Here is a 13,901-nt window from a genome sequence, read left to right as displayed (position 1 = left end):
GCTAGGGATGAGGGGTTTGGGATGTGGGGTGAGGGCTGTGGGGTGGGGCTTGGGATGAGGGGTTCATGATGCAGGAGGGGGCTCAGGGCTGGGGCAGAGGGTTAGGGTGCAGAAGGATGAGGGCTCTGGCTGGGGGTGCGGGCTCTGGGGTGGGGCAGGGCTGGGGATGAGTTTGAGGTGCTGGGACAAGGGACCGGGGGAGGCACGCAGGGGCAGCAAGTGGGGACCAGGGGACACCTGGGGGAGGTGTGGGGGGGGGCAGGTGGGGCCAGAGGAGAGACCCGGCCCCAAACATTGGTGGAGCTGGGCCCCCGGGCCCTGAATATTGCTGGTGCCCAGGCACCACAGGCCCATAACTCACCGCCCCTGCCCACAGATGTGTATGTTTGCAGGATTGGGGTCTTAACAGGATAAGTTCTTATAAAAACAGGTCTTTAGGACACATCTTCCTATGTGTTTGTGTACAGCCTAGAACAATGGGACCCCGATCTTCATTCAACCACTAGACACTGCTGTAATACAACAACAACAACTATTAGATTGGAATTGGTTAAAACAGTAATGAAGTTTGTGTCACTAACTTCATCTGGAAAATAGCCCTTTTATTTGCCTGCAAGTCCTTTTTGTTTATCTAGACAAGCAGTGCTTAAATGCTTCGATCTGAGAGCAATATTTTTTTAAATAACATTATAATAAAATGAATAAATAATAAGACTTATAGTACTTTTCATCTGTAGATCTCAAAGTAGTTTAACTCAGGAATCGAATGTCATTATATCCCCATTTTACAGGTGAGGAAACTGAGGCATAAGGTAGTCAATTGCCCCAGGTGAAATAGCAGTTCAGTTACAGAACCAGACCTACTCACTCCTAGGGTATGTCTATGCTGCAGCTGGAAGCATGCTTCCCAACATGAGTAGAGAAACAAGCATTGGCTTGCTTGAGCTATCACACTGAAAATAGCAGTATAGCCAAAAGTAGCACAGCCACCTGGACTGGCCACCCAAGTACGTACCCAGGGCTTATACTTAGACAGCTAACCTGAATTGCTGCCCATGCTACCTTGGTTACACTACTATTTTTAGCATTCTGGAAAGCACGCGACCAACTGCCATGCAGAATGTAACCTTAGGGTATGTCTGTGTTATAGCTGGGAGGTATAATTTCCAACTCAGGTAGATGTACATACGTTAGCTCTGCTTGTCCTATCATGCTCAGAATAGCAGTGTGGCCACGGCAGCCTGGGTGGCACCTCAAGCTAGCTACAAAAGGACCTTGGACAGGCTGGTACTCAGCTGGCTAGTCCAAGCCATTGCCTGTGCCTTTGCAGCCACACTGCTATTTTTAGTGTGCTCGCTCTACTTGGCTAGTACACTATGGCACACGTGCTGAAGGCGGCACGCGAGCTGATTTTCAGTGGCACTCACACTGCCTGGGTCCTGGCTACCGGTCCGGGGGGCTCTGCATTTTAATTTAATTTTAAATGAAGCTTCTTAAACATTTTAAAAACCTTATTTAATTTACATACAACAGTAGTTTAGTTCTATATTATAGACTTATAGAAAGAGACCTTCTAAAAATGTTAAAATGTATTACTGGACACGAAACCTTAAATTGGAGTGAATAAATGAAGACTCAGCACACCACTTCTGAAAGGTTGCCGACCCCGGAGCTAGCATGTGTCTACATGACAGCTGGGAAGTGTAATCCTAGCTCATGTAGACATATGCTAAGATTACACTTCCCAGCTGGCATGTAGACATACTCTTAGCCCAATCCCCTATCCAGTGACCATACTGCCTCTCCATTTTGGCCTGAACCTGCAGGCTCTAGGCAGCCAAAACTCACGTTACCTTCAGTGTTTGTTTCATTGCCCCAGTAGGACTGGGAGACCTGCTTAGATAGGGATGTAGCACAATCGCTCTCTCTGTAACAGACAGAAAATATTGAAATGTTTGCAATATAGTGTGAAGAACTATTTCAGTTTTTGATTCTGGAGAAGCCTACTGCACTAGCTGCCCGGAAACCTTTTAATTTTTGCCACATCTTTTTCTCTTTTTAGTCAGCACTGTTTCTCATACTGAAAACTCAGCCTGGCTACTTCTGCCCTTTTTCAAGACCTGTTGCTATCATTTTTCTAATACAAAGAGGAAATGGACCAGATTGAGGGTTATATTATTTTCCCCTTTCATTATGCAAATGCAATTCACTGGCCTTGTTGATACTCATGCTAACCAGTATTTGCATTTCTCCCCGCCAACTCCTTAGCCCGAGCAGGTCTGCTACACACCATGGTTCAGAACAAATTTGATTCAAGGATGAGTATCCATTTTGTGGCTCCTTGCTGTGCTAGCCTTCGCCAATGCAGGGGCGGGTTGCAATTTATGGGGGTTCCAAGCATAACAGTCCCAGTAGGAACAATCCTTCCACTATTGTCTCGCAGTGCACTTGTCACTGCTTAGGTGGCCTTCACAGTTTACTATCTGCACTCCAGTCCAGACAAGGGTCAAGTTTGCCAGAAGACCTGGCTGGGATGATTTAGCTGGGAATTGGTCCTGCTTTGAGCAGGGGGTTGGACTAGATGACCTCTTGAGGTCCCTTCCAACTCTGATATTCTATGATTCTATGATTCTAAGACAAATACACCAAGGAGCTCAACTCATGGCTGTTTTCCCAGCAAGCAACTTTAACAAGATTTTTTCCTCCATAAATAGGGCCCTTCAAGGGAATATACTCTGCGGTTTTATCTTCTATAGATTCTTTAAGGTAAGGGAAAGCCCTGTTTAATCTAAGCTCTTTCCCTCCATCCCACAATTATCTTTCCTATGAATTAGAGAGGGTTTCTTAAAGGGCGCATCTGCAATCAAAGAATACAAAATTCAACACACCTACAGTAATAACAAGGGAACATCTTCTGTGGCATCATCCTGGTACCACTTGGTGTTAGTTCCTTTTTGCTCTGTTTTTATTTTGGCAGGATACTGAGGATCCAAAGAATAGACCATTGCTTGTTGTTGTTACTATGAGTCTGGAATGCCATTATGCGTTTGTCTGTATGACTCTTGATCTTGCATGACAACACCAAAAACAAAGACACAACTGAATCAGCAAATTAGTCAGCTTAATCTCATGTAACTTAATGCTCTACTTAGTTTTCAGGGTTTTTGCTTTCAGCTGCCTTCTGACACGGCTATTTGAGGGCATCCATCATTAGCATAAGCCCCTATCACGGGATATTAAAGATAAAGTGGACAACATGCAAAATATATAATCAGTTATGTTTTTATTTGATCTTTTTCATTAACACATAGTATTAAAATGACAGAACTTAGTGTTACTAAAATGTCATCTATAATGGGAAAACAATGGATCCTTTCTTCCTATCATATTAATATTGAAAGACTGTAAAAAGGGCCTTTTGTTTACCTCGCTATTACTGAAAATATGCTCTGAAACCAAAATAGTAATTTCCAAGATAGTTGCCTGTTTCCTTATCTAATTTTAAATACCAAGTAAAGAAAAATACTTGAAGTTGTCAGTTTGAAAATTGAAATCAGCTGATGCCAGTATTGAAAACAGCTACACAGGAGTAACAAAAAAACATTGAGGCAGCCTATGTATTCCACAAGCCACGCTGCTGGATGCTGTAACTTAAAATCACATAATATCAATCAGATTTTTGGTTTTTTTGTATGTAAATAGAGTTTGTGAGGTAGAGCGACAGCTGCTTTCTTTGATTGTAAAGGCACCCGACTATTATGTGCCAAAAATAACAATAATTTCAAAGATTTGTTTGTAAATGTCCTATCCCATAGTCTCTTTAGTGAAGGCAGTTTGCAATTTATCATATAGGTTTCCTTATAGCAAATTAGTACCGTTGTCAATATGTGGTGAAGGCTTCAACATTTAAAATAGATTTAGCCTTTCACTGTGAGTACATGGTGCATTTCATATGAGATTAAAAGTATAAACATGCTGTATTTAAAATGCATTTTTCTTACCTTTCACACAAGGTTGAGTCAGCTGCTTGAACATGCTGGTACTAGGACACTGTTTCTGAAGGTGAAATTGCTCCTGAATTGAACAAAACATTTCAAGCTGAAGTACAAAGTAGATGATATTACATATCCTTATGTAAATAATAAATAAAAAGAACATTCAAGCTATGTGCGACCTATTTACAAAAAATATGTACTGAATCTTGGTACAGCTGATACCATACTTGCAAATAACAAGCCAAATTCATCCTTGCTTTAACTTTATTTAGCAGATTGTTCTTATCTGCAGGCTCAACATTCAACCAAAATTATAACAGTTGCAATTTGAGTTATTTCTGGATATTCTAATGCACATAGATATACATGTGTATTTCCTCTTAAAGGTAGAGGAAGTTCTTTGCATGTTGTTATGAGACTTAACCTATACATATATATAACCATAATACTTTATATACATAAAGTTTTTCTTCCTGAGAGATATCAAAAAATTCACTATGAAAATGCAATCACCTCTGGGATGAAATGGTATTGCTGTTTTAAGCATAGAGCAACACTGAACAATAGATTAGAACAAGAAGAGAAGAATAATATTGAATACTTTTGATTGAAACTGAAGAATACAATTATGCAAATTGGAAATTTGTTTTATAATTTGGACATCCCTCTCTCTAAAACCATCAGATGCAGGCTGTGTCTAAATGGTGCAATTTCTTCCTATATAACAACTCCACCATCCAGCCTTTCCGTTCCATCCACGTAGCTAAAACACACTTATCCAGGCCCTCCTCTTCTTGCACTTTGACTATTGAAACCTCCTCTCTGGCCTTCATACCCTACTTATATCCATTCAAAACACTGCTGTAAAGATCACCTTCCTGGCTCATTCAGTCTCATCTCCCTCCTTGCATTCCTCCTGTCTCAGTTTTTTTCCACTGCATCATGCACAAACTGTCTTTCACTTTAAGGCACTTCTAGAGTACTCCGGCACTACCCATCATTTCTTACATGCTAGAGAGATTTAAACTCCCACTGCACCAACAATATCCTTCTTGATTGCCCATTTGTCAACATTTTGGATAAACAGTCTTGTGCTTTTTCTAATGCCACTACATTAGACATGGTAAGAACTCCCTGTAAATATCTGTAACACACTCTGTTTTCCTCCTTTCCGTCTCTCCTAAAAACCAACCTATGTCATGAGGTTTCTAAAATGCTTCACAATGGTGAGGCAAGTGGTATGCTGTGACCGCTGTTTATTACACTGGTCATAACTGCCTCACAGTAATCGTATCTTCACAGTGTCTGTTGTCTTTTGTCTTAAAATGGGGATCTTTGGGACAGGGATCATCTCTTTGTTATATTTTTTGTTCAGTGTCTAGCACAATGGGGCACTGGGCCTCAGGAACAGTGGTGATAAACACCTACCATTTACACAGGCACGTTGATTGCAAGACCAGACCAAAGATACTGTAGTTGACTTACCTTTTTTTTTCTGTCTTATTAAGAACAGCCTATTGAGAGAGTTCATTAATTAAACATGGACTCAGAAAGCACCCAAGCAGTGGAATTACAGCATTTTGAAGCAAGAGCTCAAACATTTGTTTGATAAATGCTGATGCCTTCTGTACCCACCAGGGACTTTCCACGAGGGCAGTTGTGACAAGCATCTCAACACTGATATTCAGAATTGAAAGCCTTAGGCTACAACGAAAATGTCAAAAAAGGCTAGAAAGAGCAGACAGCTACGATCTATGTGCTACTTGTAATCCATCTGTGAGCAAGTCCCAGGGCTCTCTCAAAGGGACAACAGCTGGTCACCTTCAAAGAGAACATGGTTACAAAACAGCTCCATGATTTTTTTGTTTTATTACAATCCCGTTATTGTTAGTCCATTGTTGGTGTGTGTGTGTGTGTGTGTGTGTGTTTTGTTTTTGAATGGTCTTGGCCTCATCCTGCAAAGTCCTGAGCAGTACCTGTGAATTCAGTGGGAGTTGAGAGAGAACATTGTATCTTACTGGATAAGTCCCTTTTCTAGGGAAAATTTGAACCCTACTTTTCTTAGGGCTCTTAATTCTCTCTCTCTCACTCTCTCTTTAAAATCCCCCCCCCCCCCAAACATATAACCAGAGCCTAATCATCTTGTCAGCTGCACAAATGCAACACTCAGCTGCCTGGATGATCTGGCCCAGGGACTCTGACTCCACGGCTTCAATGGTTGCAGGTTTTCAGAAGCTTATATCATCACTTCAGTTTCTAATGCTAGTCTCTCCCAGCAAGTCTGTGCTATCCAGCTGCCTGACCCTGCCAGCTTTACTAGTGAAAAATACATGAGAGTGAGTGCTCCTCCTCGATGTAGGGCTCAGTCTTACAGCCTTTACATCTATGTGGGGAAAAGCCAGGCCATGTGAATAAATACACATGGAGGGCTGCTGCTAAGGCACCATGATCAAAGAAAGAAACTTCTTCAGGCAGGACTGTTTCAGCAGTGCTCATATTTTTCTGGCAGAGAAAGGATGTAAACCGTACAGAGAACATGTATTTATGGGTAGGCACAAATCAGATACCTCTGGTTTTAAGATTTATCCATAAATTGCAGTATTATATTGCTTTTTATTTTTTTGAAAGGTAGGAACACTTTTAGGATTACCTGCGAATCCACTTTAAAACCTAAGTGTGTTTTACTGTAGTGTGGTTACTTATATGGAGTATTATGTGAAGAAACTTTTGACATGGGCACATACAACTACCCAATGTTCATTTTAGAGAAGTTTTTAAGAATACATGCATTTACCTGGTTCTCAATGCTCATCTCTTATTGTGGCAGGTCATAGGAAGAGGGGGGCTCCACGCAGCATAATATACAAATCTGTTTGAAACAGCAGATGCGATTGATGATTATTTAGGCCTCTTGAGCCTAAGCCTTTTTTTTTAAAGGCATATACAGAAATAAAAATTTAAGAGAAATTTTAAAAAGCACCTATTCTTTTCATTGGCTTAATTCCTAAAGTTATATGGAAAAACAGTGCAGAAAATGTATTTTACCTTATTGAGAAATATTACTGTATTTAAAAATGTCCCCTCTGAAAGTTGTATGGGTTAAATAACTTTAGACGTGACGTTGCTAAGTGTATCCCAGGAATCCTTTGTATGGTTTTGGAAAATGTCAGGCTATTCCTGCTGTTTTCATAGATTCATAGATTATAGAACTGGAAGGGACCTCGAGAGGTCATCGAGTCCAGTCCCCTGCCCGCATGGCAGGACCAAATACTGCCTAGACCATCCCTAATAGACATTTATCTAACCTACTCTTAAATATCTCCAGAGACGGAGATTCCACAACCTCCCTAGGCAATTTGTTCCAGTGTTTAACCACCCTGACAGTTAGGAACTTTTTCCTAATGTCCAACCTAGACCTCCCTTGCTGCAGTTTAAACCCATTGTTTCTGGTTCTATCCTTAGAGGCTAAGGTGAACAAGTTCTCTCCCTCCTCCTTATGACACCCTTTTAGATACCTGAAAACTGCTATCATGTCCCCTCTCAGTCTTCTCTTTTCCAAACTAAACAAACCCAATTCTTTCAGCCTTCCTTCATAGGTCATGTTCTCAAGACCTTTAATCATTCTTGTTGCTCTTCTTTGGACCCTTTCCAATTTCTCCACATCTTTTTTAAAATGCGGCGCCCAGAACTGGACACAATACTCCAGCTGAGGCCTAACCAGAGCAGAGTAGAGCGGAAGAATGACTTCTCGTGTCTTGCTCACAACACACCTGTTAATGCATCCCAGAATCATGTTTGCTTTTTTTGCAACAGCATCACACTGTTGACTCATATTTAGCTTGTGGTCCACTATAACCCCTAGATCCCTTTCTGCCGTACTCCTTCCTAGACAGTCTTTTCCCATTCTGTATGTGTGAAATTGATTTTTCCTTCCTAAGTGGAGCACTTTGCATTTGTCTTTGTTAAACTTCATCCTGTTTAACTCAGACCATTTCTCCAATTTGTCCAGATCATTTTGAATTATGACCCTGTCCTCCAAAGTAGTTGCAATCCCTCCCAGTTTGGTATCATCCGCAAACTTAATAAGCGTACTTTCTATGCCAATATCTAAGTCGTTGATGAAGATATTGAACAGAGCCGGTCCCAAAACAGACCCCTGCGGTACCCCACTCGTTACGCCTTTCCAGCAGGATTGGGAACCATTAATAACAACTCTCTGAGTACGGTTATCCAGCCAGTTATGCACCCACCTTATAGTAGCCCCATCTAATTTGTATTTGCCTAGTTTATCGATAAGAATATCATGCGAGACCGTATCAAATGCCTTACTAAAGTCTAGGTATACCACATCCACCGCTTCACCCTTATCCACAAGGCTCGTTATCCTATCAAAGAAAGCTATCAGATTGGTTTGACATGATTTGTTCTTCACAAATCCATGCTGGCTGTTCCCTATCACCTTACCACCTTCCAAGTGTTTGCAGATGATTTCCTTAATTACTTGCTCCATTATCTTCCCTGGCACAGAAGTTAAACTAACTGGTCTGTAGTTACCTGGGTTGTTTTTATTTCCCTTTTTATAGATGGGCACTATATTTGCCCTTTTCCAGTCTTCTGGAATCTCTCCCGTCTCCCATGACTTTCCAAAGATAATAGCTAGAGGCTCAGATACCTCCTCTATTAGCTCCTTGAGTATTCTAGGATGCATTTCATCAGGCCCGGGTGACTTGCAGGCATCTAACTTTTCTAAGTGATTTTTAACATGTTCTTTTTTTATTTTATCCGCTAAACCTATCCCCTTCCCATTAGTATTCACTATGTTAGGCATTCCTTCAGACTTCTCGGTGAAGACTGAAACAAAGAAGTCATTAAGCATCTCTGCCATTTCCAAGTTTCCTGTTACTGTTTCTCCCTCTTCACTAAGCAGTGGGCCTACCCTGTCTTTGGTCTTCCTCTTGCTTCTAATGTATTGATAAAAAGTCTTCTTGTTTCCTTTTATTCCTGTAGCTAGTTTGAGCTCATTTTGTGCCTTTGCCTTTCTAATCTTGCCCCTGCATTCCTGTGTTGTTTGCCTATATTCATCCTTTGTAATCTGTCCTAGTTTCCATTTTTTATATTTTTTATTTTTGATTTATCCAGGTGGGAATGATGGTGATCTATGCAATACAATAGTCTTTTCAGTATTAAAAATACAGGTATAGCTCTCTTTGAAAGTAGCATAATTTTCAAGGAATCACATATGTAATTAATTGTATTGTTTATATTTTGTGATCGTGTAAACAGGTGACCCATATGTCTTACTATCAATGAAAAGTGGAGAAGGGAGAAAACTGGGGGGGGGGGGAGAAAATCAATATAATCAGCTTGCCTGGACTATTTCATCAGAAACATAATTTTATTGAGATATGAAATATCTTAATTTGCCCCATCCTTCCCCCATCATAAAATGCTTGCAGCACAAGGATTTATGAGTGCCAGAAACAGCAAAAGCATTTAAATTTGATGGCTATGATGGATATTAAAAAAAAAAACTACAGCCTTGCCCTTGAGATTTATCTTCAGCTGATTAGATAGGTTGGGATTCACCCAGGAACTAGACTAGCAATTCATTGATCTGTGCCTTACTGGGTGACAATCATATTAACTGGTGCCAAGATGTTGCTGGAATTTAAACTTGTTCTTATGTTTGGTCAGAACATGAACACGAGATGACACTCCTTACGAAATCATCTTATGGGGCTGTTTAAGTCATACAGAATAATTGTTCAATTCTGGCAGGAGGGGACTAGACTGTATGGATGGGTATAGTTAGCATGGGTCAGGCTGGTAAAGGAAGACCATCTGTCGTGTCAGAGAAAAGGAGAAAGCTGTGGGCCCTTTCCCTGAAATCGGTCCTACATCTGCTTTTTTTGTGCATCACTTATATTACAGGCGCTCCTTCCTGAGCTCTTGCCCGCTGTCTTATGTTTGTGCTTTGACTGCAAACAAGAAGACAAAGAATAGCATCCCCCCATCCGCTGCGCAGACATTCACTCCGATGTCTATTTCCAGCAGCACAGGACAAAGCCGCTGGCTCCGACTGCTCAGCCAGGCGAGCCGGCACCGAGCCCTCCCCCTGGCACGGAGGGCAGCGCGTGTACAGGGGATGCCGCCGGTGTTGCTTTGCGTTAGAGGGGGGGATGCCCAGCCCGGGCTAACAGCAGCAGTGGGTGCCCGTGGAAGGAGCAAAGCCACTCCCCCCCTTCGACGCCCTCAATCTGTCTGCCGGTCTTAAACTCAAGGTCCTAACCCAGACAGACCGCCTGCGCGCGCGCGGCTCCAGCTCGGCCCGGAGCGCGGCCTCTTGTCTCGCGCAGGGCTGCTGCGGGTGCCGCGCGCACCCCGCCGTGGCCACGCGCGCGCGGGCGCGTGTGTCGGCCGAGTTCGGCGCAGGCGCAGAGCACTTCCTTGTTTGCCCACGTAACGGCTGCGGGAGGGAGGGTAGCTGAGCCGAGTGTCACTCACGCAGTGGCTGTCAGAGGCGGCTGGAGCCCGAGTAACTCCCCGGAGTCGCCAACGCCGCCGCCCCTTCTCCTCCTCCCCCTGCGCTGCCCCCCCCCCCGGCCGGGGGCGCAGCCGGAGCCCGCACAAGTTAGTGCTCAACTTCCCAGCCCCCTCCCCGGGGCAGGCGGGACAGCGGCGAGCCGGGGGTCCCCGGGCGAGAGCCGCGGCGGCGCCTCCTCAGCCCCGAGCGCGAGCGGGCGAGCTGGCCACACAGCACCCCCTCCCGGAGCGGGCAGGGGCTGAGCCCGCCGGAGGGAGCCCCCCGTCCGCAGGGCGCTGGGGGCAGGGCAGAGGAGTTCCTGCCTCTCCGGCTCTGCGGGTGGATGCTCCGTGTCTCTCTGTGTTATATGTAACCCCCTCTTTCCCCTCCCCCCCTTCTGTTCCTTCGTCCCCTCCGGGCAGGATCATGCCGGACCAGATCACCGTGCCCGAGTTCATCGCGGAGACCACGGAGGATTACAACTCTCCGACCACCTCCAGCTTCACTACCCGGCTGCAGAACTGCAGGAACACGGTCACGCTGCTGGAGGAGGTAAAGAATCCCCGCCTCGCCCCGCAGAAAGAAACTGTAGTGGGACAGGGAGAGTGGCACCCCCAAGCCACGGGGCCAGAGGTGGCGGCATGTATATATCTCCTTTCAGTCATTCTGTTAATGGTGGTAGCCTGCCGTCAGGTTTCATCCTTCACGTGCACGCAACGCATCTTTTAAACCTCTGAGGTCGGGAGCCTGTATGTGTCAAACAGTCAAGGCTGCGTGAACTTCTTCAACAACACGCACAGATTTTGCCTTTCTGTGGTGGTGGTGATGGTGGCAGCAGAAGAATTGTCTGAGGTTGGAGGAGTGGAGGCTGTATATTCTCTTGGGCAGAATAGTGGTAGATCCATTCTGCTTGGCAGGGACCAGCAAAGAATGTGATGGCTCGGCGAAAACTGCAGAGGAAATTTGCTTCAGAAGTGAGGCAGGGTGAAGGGATGAATGCAGGGTGAGAAGATAAGTTGGGAAGAAACCGTGAGTCAAGGGAAAGCAAAATGATGCAATAGAACTGTCAGTTTGGTTTCATCACATTCAACCTAGCAGCCTGAAGTTATACATATATTATTGGTACTTAAACCTACTCCCCTATTTGAGCAACTGGGAGGGTACTCAAAGGAAACTGGACATATTGTGTAATTGCAGAGATGGCGTTGTTGCATCTTGTGATCTGCATCTGTCACTTGTGACATCATGATTTTCAGTATGTTTTTATGATGAATGGGACAAGTGTAGGTGATATTTTAGGGACAAAACTGATGAAAGAAAGACAATGTAAAACCTTCTCTTCCCTATATTAGGTCAAAGTTCATAGTATATTGCCATATAAACGAAGTGAAACGTTTATTACTTTAGTTTGAAAGTTCACAGCTCTCAGTTCCCTATGATGATTTTCTTAACATTTCAACTCACATTTGTCAATGTTTCAAGAGCTAAGTACAGACGAGAGGATAGATTGCGTCGATTTTTCTCTATATTACAAAATTTTGCTGAGTGCTAATAGGAGACAAAATGTCTTGCGTAGTATGCAAAGGAATAGTATTAATCATGACATTCTTTTGATAGTCTTGTGAATACAAAACGTAATTCTATAAGATTACAATTAATTAATGTGCCCTATGTTCAAAACTATATTGGAACTATTCTTTTCTACAATAACTTATTCTATTACTATTCTATTACCTAATTACTGGATAAATACAATTACATTAACATCCCATTTCTTTTTAAATCTGTGGCAGTGATCAGCCTTTAATATAACTTATTTCTGAAGTTGAATCATTTCATAAGACGTACCCACTTGTACAATTGTCAGAAATCTAGTTTCTTCTGTTCTTCACTTGACAATATTGCACCCTTCTGTTTTCAACAGCCTGAAATAGGGATAGCCATTATTATATGTTTGGTAGTACGGATGATGGTTTTTGAAAGCTAAATCTCCAAAGGCAGTGATAAAGTTAAAGTAAAATTTCATAGAGTTGCTTAAATCCAACAGTGGTATTCTTTTTCACTGACAACTTTTAGTATAAGTATAGATGTACTTCAAATACAATATAACATTTATATAATTAGAAAAATATACAGACAGTCTCAGTTGTGACTTTCCAATTAAAAACAAAATAGGTAGGAGACCCTATTCAGCAGTCAGAATAGGTAAGTTTAATATGCCATATGTTGCACTATTTATGTAGTGATAGTACAAATCTTGGACCTTTGGAATATATAATATCTGTTTTGGTGAAATACATTACTTTACACATTGACTTTTTTATAAGAGGATCAGTAATGAGCATTGTGTATATTTGCATTGATAGTTTGGGGATTTTTTGTGAAACTATATATATATTCTGCATGCTTTATTTAATAGATCAGCAATTTAAGTTCAAATGGGGTTTCTTTTGAAGTTCCACTAACATTTTAGGAAAGTCTTTATTCAGGGGGCAGAGGGAGGAGAAGGCAAATCAGTAAACTATTCTGTTGGGTACTTAAAAGATATTTAACTTGATTTTTAAGTCGTAGAAGTTGGGGCATGGGGGTGGCTTGCAAAGAAAGTGAAAAGCTTAGATGGGTGGATTGCCCATATAAAGACTTTATAGGGAAACTCTGCAGTCTCACTTTTTTTAAACGTTATTTTTTGTTTAAAAACTTGGTTTATCCACAGTTGGAGAATTAAACCTGTAGACATGACCAACTCTGTGTAGTGCCCTCCCAAAATTAATTTAATGCCTACCTTCTTTCCAATCAACAATTGCATCAGCACTCTGTCTCATTAAGACTGACAAAACTGCTCTGATTTTATTTGTTCCACATTCACAGTCAGTGCCAATAAGACATCATTGAAATGTGAATTCCTCATTTTCATGTCATAACTGATGGCCTGTTTACTTAAGTGGGAGAAAGGGTAATGGAATTTATTGGCTAGCTTAACTAGGGTTTCCTCATGTATTTTTTTCCCCCATGCAAGAAGCCAGAGTGTAGCTTATTCAACTGCCTTAGTACACTGATACATATTCATTTATGACTCCTTTCATATCATGCAAAAAGAACCAGGAGTACTTGTGGCACCTTAGAGACTAACAAATTTATTAGAGCATAAGCTTTCGTGGACTACAGCCCACTTCTTCAGATGCATATAGAGTGGAACATATATTGAGGAGAGATATATACACACATACAGAGAGCATGAACAGGTGGGAGTTGTCTTACCAACTCTGAGAGGCCAATTAAGTAAGAGAAAAAAACTTTTGAAGTGATAATCAAGATAGCCCAGTACAGACAGTTTGATAAGAAGTGTGAGAATACTTACAAGGGGATCGGCTGCTACTCTGAAA

The 13,901-nt window shown here is 42.3% G+C and overlaps 1 protein-coding gene across 3 annotated transcripts in view; it reads left to right on the top strand.

Moving 5' to 3' along the window:
- The window catches only part of ASAP1 (ArfGAP with SH3 domain, ankyrin repeat and PH domain 1), a 293,429-nt gene that overhangs the window by 44,741 nt on the left and 234,787 nt on the right, over nucleotides 1-13,901 (top strand). For all 3 annotated transcript variants that reach the window (XM_034763623.1, XM_034763624.1, XM_034763625.1), the window contains exon 3: nucleotides 10,941-11,070. In XM_034763623.1, coding sequence (XP_034619514.1) covers nucleotides 10,941-11,070 — 130 coding nt within the window. The remainder of the gene's footprint in view (nucleotides 1-10,940; nucleotides 11,071-13,901) is intronic.

Source organism: Trachemys scripta, chromosome 2 (assembly GCF_013100865.1).
Source record: "Trachemys scripta elegans isolate TJP31775 chromosome 2, CAS_Tse_1.0, whole genome shotgun sequence".
Lineage (NCBI taxonomy): Eukaryota > Metazoa > Chordata > Testudines > Emydidae > Trachemys > Trachemys scripta.
The sequence above is the reverse complement of the archived record's forward strand: the minus strand, read 5'-3'. Positions and strand labels throughout refer to the sequence as shown.